Source organism: Armigeres subalbatus, chromosome 3, assembly GCF_024139115.2.
Source record: "Armigeres subalbatus isolate Guangzhou_Male chromosome 3, GZ_Asu_2, whole genome shotgun sequence".
Lineage (NCBI taxonomy): Eukaryota > Metazoa > Arthropoda > Insecta > Diptera > Culicidae > Armigeres > Armigeres subalbatus.
This window is the reverse complement of record NC_085141.1, coordinates 265,976,155-265,995,080: the sequence shown is the minus strand read 5'-3', so window position 1 is coordinate 265,995,080 and position 18,926 is coordinate 265,976,155. Positions and strand designations below refer to the sequence as shown.

Here is an 18,926-nt window from a genome sequence, read left to right as displayed (position 1 = left end):
TCTTGAGTGCCGCAATGAGCAAATTACTTTCTCAACTGAGATATCAGCTAAAAGTCACGAACCAAGCGCTCGACTGTGCGGATCTCGGTAAAAGTATCAAAAAAGGCCGAGCTGAACTGAGTGTGCACAACTCGCAGATGGTCTGGGGAGGGATCGTTAAGCCCTTGGACATAGTCCCTGCTGTCTTCAATAGATAACGAACAACGATAAAATAGAGGCAAACACCTCTTTGAATCTGAACAAGTCATGAAAACAAGTTTATCATAACTTGTATAAAAGTGCGAATAAAACAATCGGATTGGCCGCTTGGTTCTTGCTCATTTTGCTTCGGGTGGCATATTTGTTTAGCACTCCCTTCTTACACTGCCAATTTTGGAAGATTATGGTATGGCACTGCGGCGCACTCCGTTAAGACTTCTCTTAAGAAGGAATTTGGTCTGCATAAAATGACTAACGAATACTTGACTACACTATGGTGCAGATCGCCGATACGCTTGATTCTAGACCGACCTCTGTTGTCTTTATCAGATGACCCTACTAAATGTGAAGTCCTCATAGTAGCGAGTAAATTTCAATCGAGTGGAGCTACCCAAAAATAATATTTTCTCCTAAATAAGATTGTTTATAATGTTTAATCACATAAAAAGGGATCCATACACTTATGACTTATACTGAGTAGAGAATAAACTCAACTGCTAACTAAACTCAAACTAACTAAGCTAACTTGCAACAAAGTTATTTTCTAGATTTGAAACGATTTTTGACAGATGATTTGCTAGAACTTCTTGCGTTCGAAGGTGTCACGTGATATAATATAATCCGGTGAGCACTGCTCCTAAAATTCGGAATTTGTCAATCACAATCTTTTATTTTCTCACACGCAACATTCGATTCACGTTGACATCTCCAATCATCCCATTCAAAGATCCTGTTTTCGGAATAAACTAAGTGTACGCAGTTCTTATTCCTACCGCGTTTGTTAGGCGCCGTGGGACCCCAGTTGCTGTACTGAACTGCCGTTCCCGTTGGCTGCCATACAAAGTGGCCCTCGGTTTCCCGGTCGTTTGCTCCAATCCACACGGTGGTGTATTTTTTGCTGAATATCGGAGAACCAACGATGGCTTGTTCAAGTAGTTTTTGTTTTTCCAGCGTATCAACCACGGCTAGTCGCATTTCGTAGCATTTGCAATACTCGATGGCACTGACCCATGATTTCTTCGTAGGGAGAAAATAGAAAATTCATAGACTGTTATATTGTTAAGTTTATCAACTAATTTGTTCGTTGTCATACCTTTACACGTGAAATGTGAAATACTGTACTTTGTACAACATTTCCTATCACTATTACGAGGAAAACTATCCAACAACCCCACATCACATTAATTTGAATACACTGCTGCTAGAAATAAGTATTCACACTGGTTAAATATGGATCATTGTTTACACGATAGAATATTTGCTTTCAAAACACAATTACTACATTGGAATAAGCTTACAAATGACTAAATGGTTTATGAAGCAGCTTTGGCTTTCCAGTACCCTCAAGGTCCTTTCTTCAGTCACTTACGCAGTTCCGCATATGTTATTTTCAAGAAGGTGATCGTTAATTAATGACGGTTTGATTTTTTGTTGCTTGGTAACATTTAGATTCACCTTGAAAAGAATTATTCAAAAGACTTGTTTACAAGACGTTACAAAAATATTACCTGATTTTTTCTCTCATTTGTCCAAAAAAACAAGAAATGGAAGCAAAATTAGATTAGAATTAGAGAAACACCCCTAGACCAATTTTCTGGCTACGCCAAAGTTGACTACTGTTCATTAATAAGAAAACCAAAAAAAAAATTCGGCAAAGTGCAATCATATAAGCACTCAATTTAGGAACTTGATATTATTTTTACTAATAATAGAACAGCTACTCGAAAGATTAAAAAAATCTGAACATTTGTAAGGCTGCAGAAACCTTACAATCGAGTGCAAGTTAGAATGCATTTTCAAGTGCTCACAGAAAAATTTCAATTTCCTGTTCAATGTTTGTTTATCTCAAGCTTGTTTTCAGTTTTAAATGGTATTTAAGCATTCAGTAAACAAAGATGCCTATTTAATCGTCAACTGTTGGGAAAACCTACTTTCAGTATGACTAGTGTTTGAAGTAGCAAGATGAGCGTTGGATGGATTGTTTTTCTCTTTCTTGCGTTTGGAGCTGTGGCACATTGCATAGTGTATCACATATCACGTGCAAAGGTTGGTTAGTAGGAACAAGAAGCTCTAAGTTGGCTTCACGATGTCTTTTATTTGCCGAGAAAAGGGTTTTGTTTTAAAATCCATATTATTCGGTTGAAACGTATCAATCAAACGGGTAATACCGTTCTTTGGGCATTATTTGCGAGTCAAAAAGTTAACGTTAAAGAAGAAAAGTAGAGTTCGGGCACCCCACTCCGTTATTCAAATATAAGCCAAAAATACTATTAATCTAAATCCATTCCATCTCCAATTAGAAAACATGGACCGCTGCTATTGAGTATTGTAAATGCTACGGAATGCGGCTGGCTGTGGTGGATACACGGGAAAAGCAAAAGGCACTTGAACAGGCCCTCATAAAATCGCCAATATTCAACAAATTCTTCACATCCGTATGGATTGGGGCAAGCGACAGGGAACGAGAGGGTGTCTTCGTATGGCAGCCAACGGCAGTAAGAATTAAATACAGCAAATGGGAGAAAAGAATGCCGGACAATGGATATGGCGGGGAAGATTGCGTTCACGTATTTTCCGCCAACTATACCTCTCTGGAATGGTTGTGGAATGATTGGGGGTGTAATGGCGTTTCCAATATTGCATGTGAAAAAATCGAAAATCACAAAAAATGTTAATATGTTAATTGTCTTTCACTTAAACGGATCGAAATTCTTACCCAACTACCTTCACAACGCTCTGCTTTAAACCAACAAAAAGTTCGCTTTTTGCAAATATTAAAAACGTGTGTTTGTCAACTTTTGAGCTCGATATGTCAGCCACATTAAGTGATCTCTTATTCAGCAAGAGCCTCAGTTTTGGTGGATTCACGTGCTGTGACTAGCACTGTGACAAAAAGTAAAACCCACACCATTATTTATTTATTTATGAGTTCTTAATTCCACATTTCCCCATAATTTACATTACATATGTTGGTTACGTTTTCCGAAAGCTTTCATTATGGAGGGTCTATTCTTTTCCATGTCGAAACTAGACTGCTTCTTGCATTAAAAATATGAATATAACATTTTTGCAAGCGAATCTTTTTTGGATATTGGGAAGATCCGGAACTCAAGATAGATACGGTATTTACATTACCTTCGTCATGGTAATGTAGTGTAGCGAACCATACCGTTGATGCACACCGACGATGCCACGGCTCCAGCTCCACCTAGTAGCTCCTGTTCCTTGTCGCTCGGTCAGTTGGAATCGCCAGTTTCTCTTCCAGGTAACAGGATTTGGTATATGTCTGGCCGAAGTCAAGATACTGCTCCCTCTTTAAAAGAATCTAATGGTTCCAGCGAAACCTACCGTTGATGCACGCCCGACGTCGAGGCTCCAAATCCACCTATAGCTCTTGTTCTTTGTCGCTCACGCAACCTGTCGTTGATGGATACCAGACGATGTCATGGTTTTAGATGCCTCTACAGCTTCTGCTTCTAGAATCAGTTAGCTAGAATCGCCAGTTTCTCTTCCAGGTAACATGAACTAGTATATGTCTAGTCGAAGTCAAGATACTGCTCCCTCTTTAAAAAAAATCAATGGTTCCAGCGCAACCTACTGTCGATGAACACCAGACGATGACGCGGCTCTAGATCCACCTGATGGCTCCTGTTCCTTGCTGCTCGGTCAGTTTGAATCTTCTGTCGCTAAGCTACCCATCGAACCTAAGATCATTCATTAACGTTGCCCATGAAGTGACTTGAATAGTGTTGAGTTGCATTTAACATTAGTTAGTAGTAATTTATAGATTATAAGTCATTGAGAATAGCATAAGAATTTAAATATGTATTGATGAACTTATTGCACTTCCTTTAAAGAGAATGAATTCTCATTGGAAGTGCACCGAATCTGTAAAGAGGTTTGAAAAGAAGAGGAGGTTTTATGCCTTTGGGAGAAGTGATTCAAATGAATACCACTCCCAGGGGCTTTTCCCTGCTCCAAAGATATGAAAGATATGAAAAAATCAACGCAATTGCCATTTTTGACCTTCAGGCGTTCGTAAAAGATCCTCTGGAAGGTCTGGGACGTCTAGAGAAGTGCAATTTTTTCGAGTTCGACCAAGATTAGTGCCGTTAAATAATTTGGAATTATTCCCGCCACCAAATGTCCTTCAGAAAGCTCCAGAACACTTAGGGAAATGGTTTCTTCTGAGAAGCTCTTAAACTTCTGTGGAGAATACCGTAACATCGTCGCCATTTAAAAAGTTTGCTTTCTTAGTCAAACAATTGCCTAACGATCTTGATCACTAAATGGATATTGAGCTATTTTCGTCTACTCAGGTACCGCGGTACTATGCCATTAGTTTATCCCCATTCATTGGGGGCAGCAGGGACTATATCCAAGGGCTTGACGATCCCTTCCCAGGCCATCTGCGAGTTGTGGCGCCTGCCTAGGATGTGGTGGGGTTTGACAGTGGGCCCTGTTAAACCTCTATAAAAAGCTGCATGTATCCGCAAGTAGGCTCCGCCAAAGCGACCGTGTGTCGCTCAAAGCGCACAAGCCCAAGTCCTGGTGTTAGGTGGGACGCTAAACAGCCCTGACACGACGGCCCTCCGGCGAGACAGGAGGTTTGCGCAGGCCCAATAAGCCGCCTGTGAAACCAATAATTACGAACAATATAAGAGATAATGCGACTCGATATAATCGGCAAAGACCTAGGCGACGAATAAAGGATCACGATTGGAAGCTTGGAACATGGAACTGCAAGTCGCTAGGTTTCGCAGGTTGCGACAGGATGATCAACGATGAATTACATCCCCGCAACTTCGACGTCGTGGCGCTGCAGGAGATTTGCTGGACAGGACAGAAAGTGTGGAAAAGCGGGCATCGAGCGGCTACCTTCTACCAAAGCTGTGGCACCACCAACGAGCTGGGAACCGGCTTCATAGTGCTGGGTAAGATGCGTCAACGCGTGATTGGATGGCAGCCAATCAACGCAAGGATGTGCAAGCTGAGGATTAAAGGCCGTTTCTTCAACTATAGCATCATCAACGTGCACTGCCCACACGAAGGGAGACCCGATGACGAGAAAGAAGCATTCTACGCACAGTTGGAGCAGACATACGATGGATGCCCACTGCGGGACGTCAAAATCGTCATCGGTGACATAAACGCTCAGGTAGGAAGGGAGGAAATGTATAGACCGGTCATCCGATCGGATAGTCTGCATCGGCCAACGATGCATAAACTTTGCAGCCTCCCGCGGAATAGTAGTCCGAAGCACCTTCTTTCCCCGCAAAAATATCCACAAGGCCACATAGAGATCACCTAACCAAGAAACGGAAAACCAAATCGACCACGTTCTAATCGACGGTAAATTCTTCTCCGACATCACGAACGTACGCACTTACCGCAGTGCGAATATTGAATCCGACCACTACCTCGTTGCAGTATCCCTGCGCTCAAAACTCTCGGCGGTGAACAACACGCGTCGAATTCGGACGCCGCGGCTTAACATTGGGCGGCTACAAGACGGTAGACTAGCCCAAGAATACGCGCAGCAGCTGGAAGTGGCACTCCCAACGGAAGAGCAGCTAGGCGCAGCGTCTCTTGAAGATGGCTGGAGAGATATTTGATCCGCCATTGGTAGCACCGCAACCGCTGCACTTGGCACGGTGCCCCCGGATCAGAGAAACGACTGGTATGACGGCGAATGTGAGCAGATAGTGGAAGAGAAGAATGCAGCATGGGCGAGTTTGCTGCAACACCGCACGAGGGCGAACGAGGCACGATATAAACAGGCGTGGAACAGACAAAACTCGATTTTCCGGAGAAAAAAGCGTAGCAGGAAGATCAAGACCGTGAAGAGACGGAGCAACTGTACCGCGCTAATAACACACGGAAGCTCTATGAGAAGTTGAACCGTTCACGTAAGGGCCACGTGCCACAGCCTGATATGTGTAAGGACATAAACGGGAACCTTCTTACGAACGAGCGTGAGGTGATCCAAAGGTGGCGCCAGCACTACGAAAAGCACCTGAATGGCGAAGTAGCAGACGAAGATGGCGGTATAGTGATGGACCTGGGGGAACGCGCGCAGGACATAATTCTACCGGCTCCGGATCTCCAAGAAATCCAGGAGGATATTGGCCGGCTGAAGAACAACAAAGCCCCTGGGGTTGACCAACTACCAGAAGAGCTATTTAAACACGGTGGTGAGGCACTGGCTAGAACGCTGCACTGCGTCATTGCCAAGATTTGGGAGGAGGACGTTTTGCCGCAGGAGTGGATGGAAGGTGTTGTGTGTCTCATCTACAAAAAGGGCGATAAGCTGGATTGTAGCAACTACCGCGCAATCACATTGCTGAACGCCGCCTACAAGGTACTCTCCCAAATTTTATGCTATTTGGCTTCGCCGACGACATAGATATTATGGCATGTAACATTGAGAAGATGGAGGAAGTCTACATCAGACTGAAGAGGGAAGCCAAGTGGATCGGACTAGTCATCAACTCGTCGAAGACGAAGTACATGATAGGAAGAGGTTCAAGAGAAGACAATGTGAGCCGCTGCGTACCATCTACGGTGGGGTGCAGATGGCGGACGGTAGCTGGAGGAGGCGAATGAACCACGAGTTACATGAGCTGCTGGGAGAACCATCCATCGTTCACACCGCGAAAATCGGACGACTGCGGTGGGCCGGGCACGTAGCCAGAATGTCGGACAGTAACCCTGTGAAAATGGTTCTCGACAACGATCCGACGGGCATAAGAAGGCGAGGTGCGCAGCGGGCAAGGTGGATCGATCAGGTGGAAGATGACTTGTGGACCCTCCGTAGACTGCGTGGTTGGAGACATGTAGCCATGGACCGAGCCGAATGGAGAAGACTCTTATATACCGCACAGGCCACTTCGGCCTTAGTCTGAATAAATAAATAAATAACAAATACATACTAGAAGAGCCAATTTTTTAAAATTTCCTTGTCGTACTCTGAACATGAAATTATTGCCGTGACTTTTTCTCACGGATGTGAGTAGCAACCAAAGGCCCGGAAGATACGGAAGATCCGTATCACACATAAAAGTGATCAATTCATAAAACCCACCTTAGAAAAACACGCCATATAATCCATAGAAGAAAAAGATGAAGCACTCGATTCTTCTGAACCTTTTTGTTTTCCTAATTTTAGCAACAAATGATCGTAACCAATTCGCATGGATTGCCCACTGTATGTCTTCAGGTACATTCAGATCATCCATAAAATCGGTCAATTCACGAAACTTGTCATAGTTTTCCTATTTTCGTATCCTGCGTAATGAATGGTCGTTGTAACCTATTATCAGGAACGTGTGTAGTCACCAATGAAACTCCGCAACTTTTGGTCAAAAATTTCTTGCAAAATGATGGAATTTTTTTTTTTTTATTAACAGCCCAAGTAACATTTTATGTTTTATAACGCTCTTGTAGACCATAATTTACTCTACAAGAGTGTTATAAAACCAGCATAAAACCAAAATGTTACTAGGGAGGGGTCTATAATGGCAGCAAAGAGGTTTAACTATGATGAAAGACAACCTGAAATTTTCTTAAATTTTTAGGGTGACAATATCAGGACGAAAACGTGAAAAAATCGGGTCGAAAACGAGAGAAAATCGAGGGTAGACAAAATCGCGAAGTGACAAAACCGGGTCGATACTGTATTATTAGGCTAACATGATGAAACTTTTATGCCCAGAGAAGTCGAGAAAATGTCCAACCCAAAAAATTCCTAGACCGGACCGGGAATCGAACCCCGCCACCCTCAGCATGATCTTGCTTTGTAGCCGCGAATCTTACCGCACGGGAAAGGGGGGCCCCGCAGAAACCATCACAACAACCTTCATGAGATGATCAATAAGTAGAATAACAAACAGTTTTCAAACAGTTCGTGTTCTAGTAGGATGAGTATCAAGTGTTGACCAATCACGATAAAAATGCCTTGCTCAGATTGCGATAATAGATTTTTTGTAAAACCATGATCCTATGGTTCGAGATTCGTTAGTTTGCAGCTTTTAGGAATATTACGTTCATTATTCATGAAGGAAGGGCCACTCAGCTCCATAAGAATGGGTAACGATAATTTTCTATAACTCAGAGAATGTTAATGAAAAGCTTTGGAAAAGCCGCTTTCTTCTATGGTGAGTAGCATGGAATGAACATTTCTACGGATGTTCCGGATCTTAGAAAAGACCTCCGGTTGCCACTCAACTTCATCATAATGGGTCATCACTATCTTTTGCTACTCAGAGTAGCTTTGTAAAAATTGCACTCTTCCATGCTGAGTTTTATGAATTGACAACTTCTACGGATGTTCCGGATCTTCTGGAGGAACTCCGGTGGCCACTCAGGTCCATCACAATGGGTCACCATAATCATTTGTTACTCAGTGTTCGATAATCAAAAGCTTTGGAAAAAACCGCACCCTTATATGACAAGTTTCATGAAATGGCCATTTTTACGGACGTTCCGGATCTACTGGAGGACCTCAGGTGGCCACCCAGGTCCACCAAAATGGGTCACCACAATCATTTGTTACTCAAAGTACGATAATGAATAGCTTTGAAAAAAAAACTCGCGCTCCTAGGAAGAGTTCCATGAATTGACATTTTTTACGGACGTTCCGGATCTTCTGGAGGACCTTCGGTTGCCACCCAGGTCCACCAAAATGGGTCACCACAATCATTTGTTACTCAAAGTACGATATTGAATAGCTTTGAAAAAAAAAAAAAAACTCGCGCTCCTAGGAAGAGTTCCATGAATTGACCATTTTTACGGACTTTCCGGATCTTCCGGAGCACCTCCGATGGCTACCCAGGTCTACAAAAATAGGTCACCACAATAATTTGGTATTCAAAGTACGATAATGAAAAGCTTTGGGAAAAAACGCGCACTTCAAGGATGAGTTCCATGAATTGACAATTTTTACGGACGTTCCGGATCTTCTGGAGGACCTTCGGTTGCCACGCAGGTATATCAAAAGGGTCACCACAATCATTTGTTACTCAAAGTACGATAATGAATAGCTTTGAAAAAAAAAACGCGCACTTCTAGGATGAGTTCCATGAATTGACAATTTTTACGGACGTTCCGGATCTTCTGGAGGAACTCCGGTGTCCACCCAGGTCCATCAAAATGGGTCACCACAATCATTTGTTACTCGTAGTTCGATAATAAAAAGCTTTGAAAAAAACCGCGCTCTTCTATGATAAGTTTCATGAATTGACCATTTTTTCGGACGTTCCGGATCTTCCGGAGGACCTCCGGTGGCCACCCAGGTCCATCAAAATGGGACACCACAATCATTTGTTACTCAAATTAGGATGATGAAATGCATTGTGAAAATTGCACTCTTCTAGGATGAGTTTCATGAATTAACCACTTTTACGAATGTTCCGGATCCTTTGGAGGACCTCTGCTGGCCACGCAGGTCTATCAAAATGGATCACCATAATCATTTGTTACTCAGAGTTGAATAATAAAAAGCTTTGGAAAAAAAACCGCGCTTTTCTAGGATGAGTTCCATGAATTAACCACTTCTACGGATGTTCCGGGTCTTCCGGAGGGACACTGAACCGTGAAATAACCAGGAATTGTGTTGATCCATGGAAATGGACAATGGGTCTATTCTATTGGGATTATTGCTACGCAAATTAATGAGCATTTCCAAAATCACTCTTCGAAAGGCAAGAAATCACACCAAAAATTGGCCCCAGAATCTATGTTCCTTCAAAATCGATTCCTGGGAACCAGAATGGCCAAATTGCAAAAATCTGTCCGTAACGACATCCGCGGATTCCATACCTTCAATTTGGTTCCAAAAGATTTAGAATCGGTTCGAAAATGAACTTTTGGGAGCGAATTCAATTTTTGACCGGCTAATGCACAATGTGTTACTTTTTTTTTGTTGTGGCGTTCCTAGCTGCAAGCTGGTTACTTGATACTTGATACTTGATGGGCTACAGCTCTTCGATGAACCTACGCCGAATGGAGTATCCTTCTCCACTGGACTCGATCCTGGGCCAATCGCTTCCAGTCGCCCTGAACATTGAGCGCCCTCAGGTCCTCTTCAACTGCAAAAAGCCATCGTGTACGCGGCCTTCCACGAAGCCTGCGGCCTCTTCCGGGTTCTCTACTAAATATTATCTTCGCTTGACGTTCTTCCGGCATACGAACAACGTGACCAGCCCACCGTAGTCTGCCGTGTTGTATAAGCCTAATAATATCCAGCCCTTTATACACCTGGTACAATTCGTGATTCATGCGACGCCGCCGTTCTCCTGTTTACCGCCGAGTATTGTCCGCAGCATCTTACGCTCAAACACTCCGAGAGCTCTCCGATCAGCCTCCTTTAACGTCCATGTCTCATGGCCGTATAAAGCCACCGGAAGAATCAGAGTAGTATACAGCGCGAGTTTTGTTTTCGTTTGCAGACTACAGGACTTAAGCTGGTTACGAAGTCCGTAATAAGCCCTATTTGCAGCTGCAATACGCCTTTTCACCTCGCGGGTAACATCATTATCGCACGTCACTAATGTTCCAAGATACACAAATTCTTCTACCACTTCAAATTTTTCACCATCCAGCACTATTTCGCTACCACCACCACTAATGAAACCACGTTGATTGCCAGCGACCATGTACTTCGTTTTGCTGGTATTGATCGTGAGTCCAATCTCGCTGTCTCCCTCTTAAAGGCGCAAAAGCCCCTTCCACGGCACGGCGATCAATTCCGATAATATCGATATCGTCCGCAAATCCCAGGAGCATAGGTGATTTTGTGATAATGGTACCGCTTCTTTGCACACCAGCTCTCCTAATCGCTCCCTCGAGCGCTATATTGAACAGTAGGTTCGAGAGTGCATCACCCTGCTTTAATCCATCTAAGGTAACAAATGACGTCGATATTTCATCCGCAACCCTTACACTTGATTTCGATCCGTCCAACGTTATACGAATCAGCCGTATCAGTTTCGCCGGAAAACCATGTTCAAGCATAATTTGCCATAATTCATTCCGTTTCACTGAATCGTACGCCGCCTTGAAATCAATAAACAGATGATGTGTCTGCAAGTTGTACTCCCGGAATTTATCAAGGATTTGTCTCAGGGTAAACATTTGATCCGTCGTTGATCGGCCCTCACGAAAACCTGCTTGGTATTCGCCGACGAAGGACTCTTCAAGCGGTCTCAATCTGTTGAACAGAATACGGGACATAATTTTGTACGCCGAATTAAGGAGGGTTATTCCTCGGTAATTGGCGCACTCCAGTCTGTGCCCTTTCTTAAAGAGAGGGCAAATGAGGCCGTCCAACCAGCTAGCAGGCATTTCCTCGTCTTCCCATATTTTCGACATAATATGGTGCAGAACTTCATTAAGCTGCTCACTGCCATGTTTGAGAAGTTCAGCCGGGAGCTGGTCCTCCCCGCAGCCTTATTGTTTTTCAGCTCTTTGACAGCTTTTTAACCTCATCTAGTGTAGGTGACTCCACAGCTTGTCCATCGTCGCTAATATCTATTCTGTTCACCGATGCACCGTCACTTCCTCCATTCAACAAAGTCTCGAAGTGTTGCTTCCACCTGGCAGCCACTTCAGTTTTATCTATCAGCAAATTCCCTTGTTGGTCGTTGCACATGACGGGAGATAGCGCTATCTTTCTCCGCACGCCATTGACAAACTCGTAAAACCTCCGCATATCGTTCTGCTCCTTTTTTTCCTGCGCCTCACTAATAACTTGTTCTTCATACTCTTTTTTCTTCCTGCGGTGGGTTCGTTTTTCGGCTGCTCTTGCTTCCTTGTACCGATCTCTATTCGATCGGGTACCCGACACCAACATCCTTCTGGCAACGTTCTTCTCGTCTGTCACTCTCTGACACTCCACATCGAACCAACCCGTCCTGGGTCGCCTCTGTGCAGTGCCTACCACTTCTCGTGCTGTTGTGCTCACCGCTCCATGGATCGACTCCCATAGATCGTTGATGTTGTCGCTAACGTTGATTACACTTATCCGTTCGTCGAGCTTCTGGCGGTACTCAGCCGATACTCCTTCCGCCGACAATCGCTGGATATTGTAACGCATCGTTCGCTGTGATCTTTCGTTCGATACAGTTGACAACCGTGATCGAATTTTACTGACAACGAGGTAGTGATCAGAGTCAATGTTCGGACCTCTGAATGTCCGCACATCGATAACATCCGAGAAATGGCGCCCATCTACCAGAACATGGTCTAGGTATCTGGTTGCAAGTTTCACCATTTGGGTGTCTCCAGGTGTGCTTTCGGATGTTCTTTCGTGCAAAGTAGGTGCTACTGATGGCCATCCCTCTGGCAGCAGCAAAATTTACTAGCCGTAGGCCGTTGTCAACGTTGGGACGGAAACAGTCCTCTCTACCGACCTGAGCGTTAGCGTCTCCGATAACAATTTTCACGTCATGCTTTGGGCACTCTCCATAGGCTTTATCAAGACATTCATAAAACGCGTCCTTCACGTCGTCGGATTTATCGTTTGTCGGTGCGTAAACGTTGATTAGGCTGTAATTGAAGAATTTGCCCCGTATCCTCAACACACAGATTCGTTCGCTAATGGGTTTCCACCGCATCACTCGCTTCATCTGCTTGCCCATCACTACGAAACCAACTCCATGCTCTGCTTTTTCACCGCCGCTGTGATAGATGTTATACTTGAATGCAGTATTGGTCGTGGGATCCACGGCTCGGAATTCACGTTCTCCGGATCTAGGCCATCGGATTTCTTGAATAGCAGCCACGTTCACTCCAACCTTCTTTAGTTCACGAGCCAGAAGGCTCACTCGTCCAGGTTCATTTAGGGTCCTGACATTCCAGGTACCGAGTTTCCAATCATAGTCCTTATTTCGTTGCCGGGTCGGTTGCCAAAAATAACGTTCTCTTTTTCTTCTATCTCAATTTTTCGTGGTATTTGAGAGGCTTCAGTAAGCTACCTTACCGGGGTCGCGTTACCTACATCGCGATGATGGGGCTGCCACCTTAGGTATAGCTGACGCGATACAGCATTCCGTTAATCAGCCGCTGGGTACCAGGCAGACGCTGTTTGAGCCGCACCTCCTGGTGAACAGACGCTCGAGGCGTACCTTCTCACTCTAGCTGATGTCAGAAGGACAACAGTGCCCAGGCTGCACTACCAGCTAAGTACACAACCCTTAGCTGGCGGTCTTTTGTCATCGGACGACCCGTGGAAGCGTGAGATAGGGACTTGTGGGGACCAGCGCTCTGTTGGGCGCTCCTTCCTTGATGTCAACCCACCATTTTGCAGCCCAGCTGCAAGCTGGTTATCACCCCAAAATTTTCATTTCCAAAAGTTAGGAAAAGTCAGAAAGTTTCAACGCCCTATCTCATTTGATTACAAAGCTACAGCGTTTTTAAATCATCTCTGGGCCAAAATAGACCCCAATGCACTAGGAAGGTTAAGATTCAGTGCTTCAGGTGCCCCAATATTACAACGTTTTCCATGTGAAAATTAAGCGATTCCTTAGGGTGTCTAGTCTATACTACCCCAGCCCCCGTACATGTGATAATGAAGTAGAGGGTTCTAAGATTTGCGTAGCCAGTTTAAGTATCACTGTCGAAAAAAAAACAATTGTGAACAATAACTTTTATTGACAAAACACACAAAACTAATGAACTTAAGTGAGGTAAAAGCTCAATAAACTGAACTGGATAACCGAGAATAATTATATCCAGATGTGAATATCATTTATCTTTGTTTTAAGTGATTATCAATATTCCCTTCTTCGCCTTGCAATCTAAATCTTAGATCTTGCCACTAACTTAGCTGCAACATAAGAACAACATTCCGCCAGTATGGCAGTGCTAAAGTTTGACGTGTTGTATTTTATATTGTTTCATAACTGTTCGTCCTCGCTTGGTTGAAGTCCCGTCTCCTTGTTTGCACTGTGCTGCTCTGATGGTGTACAACGGAGCAGAATTTCCTTCCGGAGAGCTCATCCTGATTGCATGAATAGTATCATTCCGTGCGACTTTAGCCAGTGCTCAAGTTCTTTGTCATCTTCCCCGTTCCAGCCATCCCCGTTCTTAGCCATTTTTAGGCTGCTGCAGCATTATTTTGGCTGGTAGCGCTACCAACTGGGGTGGGGGTTGTAGTGTTGTGTAGTTTTATGTTCCGGCGTCGTCGTACTTTTTCCGCTATCTTTCTTTGCACTTTGTGTTTGGTTCCGATGCTTCCCGCCGGCGGCTGTTATAGTTTATATCAACTGCTCGACATACTGCACTCCTCTAATTTGTCACCATTCGGGTTGAAGTCACGTACCGAAAGCTCATCAAATTTCGTCATATCTGCTTTCCCTTCCTTTCGTTTCCCTTTAATGGCTGACTTTATTTTTCCCTTGTTTGTTTTGGCTGCGTTTTACGACTAAAGTTTCTTCGGATTCAGACACTTTCTAATATGTACAGAACGAACATTTATCCGGAGGAAAACACATAGGAAAACGTTGCAATAATAGATGGAAGGAAACTGCTGTTTTCTTTCCTTGTTTCAAACTTCTTGATAAATTCAATTATTAACATTCTAAAGCACTCATCTTCTTCTTCTTCTTCTTCTGGTTGTCTAAGGTTTAAGGCTCGTGGAAAATAATGTGTGCGGGAAACCTGTTCAGTAGAGTACAAATGACCAACTTTATTTTCTTACAAGGCGGTAGTAACTAAAAAATCTTATGAATAGTTAAGCACATTGAAGACTTCGGGCATGTATTATTGAAGACAGAAATACAGAAAAAGAGAAATAGGAATGATGAATACCACGCGTTGCAGTAGCCGTTATGTCCTTTTGAGAAATACGCTTTTGGCAAGTCATTTGAATTGTTGTTTAATTCACTTGCTCGGTCAAAATGTAGCATTATAATAAATCTTGCAATATTGTTAAGAAAATTATTTTGAGCTTTTTAGTGGAATGTCTTCACTTGTCATAAGACGAGTTTGTACAATCCCATTTAATTCCACCACTTAATTGTACCTTGACAGATACGCAAGTCAAGTCAAGTACGAGACACTGAAGACGACCTTACTGCTGAGGTCAAAATACGTATCTGTCAAGGTGCGCTTAAGTGGTGGAATTAAATTGGATTGTACAAACTCGTCTTTTGATAAGAGCTTGCAATATTGATTGAGTGAAAATGTAATTTGAATCGACACTATAGACATCCTAAACATTTCTAGTAAACTAAGAGATCGTGGACTAGAAAACAAATTTCCTACAACTTTTGTTCTATCGCATGTAAAAGTATGGTAAGGCTGCAGAGGTCACGTTACGATGGCCTTTAGTTTCCTGTTTGAAGGCACAGCCGTGTCATGTCGTCTCGTGTCAATACATTCCAAGATGTTTCATTCCATCCGAAAACTAAACACAAAGGGATTGCTCCACCTAACAGCAACCGTCACGAACTGCTGCCTTCTGGTTGTTGCAAACTGGTGTTCATTAATAGCAAATGCGATGAGCTAACAAAAACCGGAGGAACCAAGTCATCCACAAGCAACAGGATCGGCCCCACCCCGCCGTCCTGTGTCCATTCGCACAAGCTGGAAGGTCCTCACAGCAATCCACTATGGGGGATCCCCATACAAGCGAGCGGTCAAAAATAAAATTGGACTTTTCAAGTGATTTTCCACTTTGCTTTAGCTGTGTATGGTCGAAATAGCATGAATATATAATTTCTAACACCCCCCTTTAGGGATCGTCTATGAATTACGTAATATTTTTTTTCATAAATTCGATTAACGTGACAAAGCAATCCAATTTAGGAAGTTTAATTTTATATGTTTTCTTGAGGAGAAGGAAGGGGTTGTACAAAACTAAGTACAGCAATTTATGGACATCATGAACCCTCCCCCTTCTCCATCCTCATTTGTGGACTGTCGTCTATATATTTTTGTATATTTTTTGCGGAAGGTAATCATTTTTGTGGGAAGAAAGTAACAAAACGCCTCCCCTACCAATAAATCTAATAACTTTTCATTGCTCTAAATCTGAAGTTGGCGGCGAGAGAACCGAATTAATGTTAAAAGACATTAATTTCATGACATTCAGTGATATTTTTTGTTCTTACTCTCATGCCTCACAATTTGTATTTAGAACAATCTGTTTGACAAAGTACTAGGTTCTGAAGGATCCTAAAGCATTAAATGTTAATCAAAGAATCAGAAGTCAAGAACGAGTAAAGTACGAGACACTGAAGACGTCCTAACAGGTCGAAATACGTATATGTAGAACTAATACGAGTTGGTGGAATAAAATGGAATTTTACTAAACTCGTCTTATGACAGTGAAAACATTCCACTAAAAAATAGTTAAACAATTTTCTTAAAGAATCAGAATTGGAAAGAACGTTTTAAAAAGGGGATTATCAAATTAGAAATCGCAATCCCATGACATTTGTACAAGTTATTCAAAAATAAATGAGAATAATATATTCTCAAAAATGTGAACATTCATTCATTCCACAATGCTCCATTGTTCCGAAAAGCAAATTTCTTTCAATTTGAATAACAACACTATTTAAATTATTTTGATTTGTTTTCATGATTTCTACAAGTTATATATAGCATCATTCTTTTTCTGTGTGAAGGTTTAAATCTTTAATGATATTTTCTTCAATTCCATCAACGATGGAAGATGACATGAATTCATCTAAAGTATCAGAGGATAAAGAACTTTTAAAAATCTTCAAATATTACAAAATTACGCATGGCATAAGAATAACTAAGTGAATTTTTTTTTCCAATGTCTCCTCGTTATCCAAATCGAGCTTAAAATAGATCTGATTCATGTAAGGCACGAAGAAAATGTCAACATTTGCCTCTCTTGATCATTTTCTTGCATTATGAGTTCTAAATTTCTTCTTTTTTATATTGACTTTCCGCTGGTTGTTCAGCCAGTGAACCTCAAAGTGTAGATGAGTGAATAAATATTTCCCTACCTTTAGCCAGACATTCATGAACACTAGCAAGAATTTCATACTCTCCGTACTAACTAAGATATTGTTCGTCTTTACTTTTGCAATAAACATGTCAGAATTATTGATTCCATGAGATTTATAAATATTTACATACTATGAAACCTCATATTTAGTTCTCCATCAGTAGCTAATGAATAGCTCAGAAAAATAGGTTTAGGAAATGACTCAAACCACTCAAGCCCCAAACGCAATTCAGCGGAATGGCGACGGAACCAGTAAAATTTGACAGGAAATATATAAATTCCGTTACCGTTAATTACCGTTGTGCTGCATTGTATTGGGGTTTTATTCATTCACTCCTTTGAAAAGTTAAAAAAATGTTATAAATAAAGTCGAAGTTATTACCAATACATGTATTTTGACCATACCCTTTGAGCCCATAGTTCAGTCTGGCCCATTTTCAATAGGAAACGATGGGACTAGATTTCCCGTCGAATGAAACTTGTTGCGAGAAAATCGTACACAAATAAGCGTCTAAATGGCGATTTGCGCACATACATACAGACGCGCATGCACACACATACAGACATCACCTCAATTCTTCGAGCTGAGTTAGTTGATATATACCACTACGGATCTCCGGGCCTTCTATCAAACATTCGTTTTGGAATGAGCATTAACCTTGGAGTACGAGAGAGGCAAAACACAGTAAAAAAAATAAATGAAAAAAAATCAAAGTGATTTAACTCTGTTAATTGCAAATACTGGCAAGAAATTATTTCGGGAAATTTTAGTCGAAGCTTCGTCCTTGATGTGCATCATAAAAGAACCCGGGGATTTCTGAGGAAAAAGTTCTTCACTATCAAAGTTGAAAATAGCGTCGTTTTGGAAAAAATATTGTTTCCGCATTTTTTCATTTTTTTTCACAATGTAACCATTAGTTTTGCATACCATTTTAAAGCTTATACAATTACCTTTGTAATGATGTATTAACATTAAAGAAAAAACATTAAGAAAATATTTCAATAAATAGTTGAAAGTAAAATATTTTTTCAGGAAATTTGTTAACTTTTTTACCCATTTCTGACTTTGACACCTTATATCTTTGGAACTAGTGCACCTAGAGACTTCAAATTCAGAATTTCTCTTAATTAGAGTATTGACAATGGAGAGAAAATATTTTAAAATAATTCGGAAGACATGACATTTTCGATTAATGACCGCCCGAAATCCTATAGTGCAATCGTCGAAACGGGAAACATCAGCGTCATCCGAGTGGAATTTTGTGTGTCACAGATCAAAGCGATAGAGCACACCAGCAGCTGGTTCTCGTTTGTTGTCATGCATCGGGCAGTTCTATTTTAGTGTCGCTCCAGGAGTCCCGGAAGGGCGTGGGATGGTCGTTTCCTCAGTTTCATTTCGCCAGCCTTCGGAATTTCTTTGTTTTTTGCTTGTTTAGTGGGCTGCTTGAGGCAAAGTTGATAAATTTTTAAAATCATTAAATTTTGCTTCACGAGCTTTTTCTTCATGTGCTGCGATGGGGTTTGTTTGCAGAGAGGAAGTTTGATCAGCATTTTTGTTTGAGCTTGTAGGAACATTAGGTTAAGCACAAAGCTTTATAAATTCACAACGGTTGCTACAAACAGGATAGCATGTAATATACAAACGGTCAGTGGCCTAAGCAATTCCGTTCTAGAGGGAAATTCCTGATTTTCAATTATGTATAAGAATCTTGCAAAATCTATATAAAATGCTCGCATATTCCCA

General features: G+C 42.1%; 1 protein-coding gene and 1 long non-coding RNA gene across 4 annotated transcripts; one reads left to right on the top strand and one right to left on the bottom strand.

Annotated features, from left to right (window-relative positions):
* Nucleotides 1–630: 630 nt before the first annotated feature.
* LOC134219522 (perlucin-like) lies at nucleotides 631–1,957 on the bottom strand. 3 transcript variants are annotated; one of them, XR_009981599.1, is made up of 4 exons: nucleotides 1,707–1,957; nucleotides 1,497–1,653; nucleotides 1,292–1,396; nucleotides 631–1,215 (listed from the first exon to the last, which is right to left on the bottom strand). XR_009981599.1 is itself a non-coding variant. In XM_062698267.1 (2 exons), exons 1-2 carry the CDS (start codon nucleotides 1,373–1,375, stop codon nucleotides 853–855), a joined length of 447 nt encoding a protein of 148 aa, XP_062554251.1. In that variant the 5' UTR covers nucleotides 1,376–1,414; the 3' UTR covers nucleotides 631–852. The 3 variants fall into 3 exon arrangements, 1 of the variants encoding a protein (XP_062554251.1); XR_009981598.1 differs by having other exon boundaries at nucleotides 1,292–1,653; XM_062698267.1 differs by lacking the exons at nucleotides 1,497–1,653; nucleotides 1,707–1,957 and having other exon boundaries at nucleotides 1,292–1,414.
* A 183-nt stretch (nucleotides 1,958–2,140) lies between these two features.
* LOC134219521 (uncharacterized) lies at nucleotides 2,141–2,875 on the top strand. Its single transcript, XR_009981597.1, has 2 exons — nucleotides 2,141–2,244; nucleotides 2,499–2,875. It is a non-coding gene; the product is annotated as an uncharacterized LOC134219521 (long non-coding RNA).
* The last annotated feature ends 16,051 nt before the right edge of the window (nucleotides 2,876–18,926 follow it).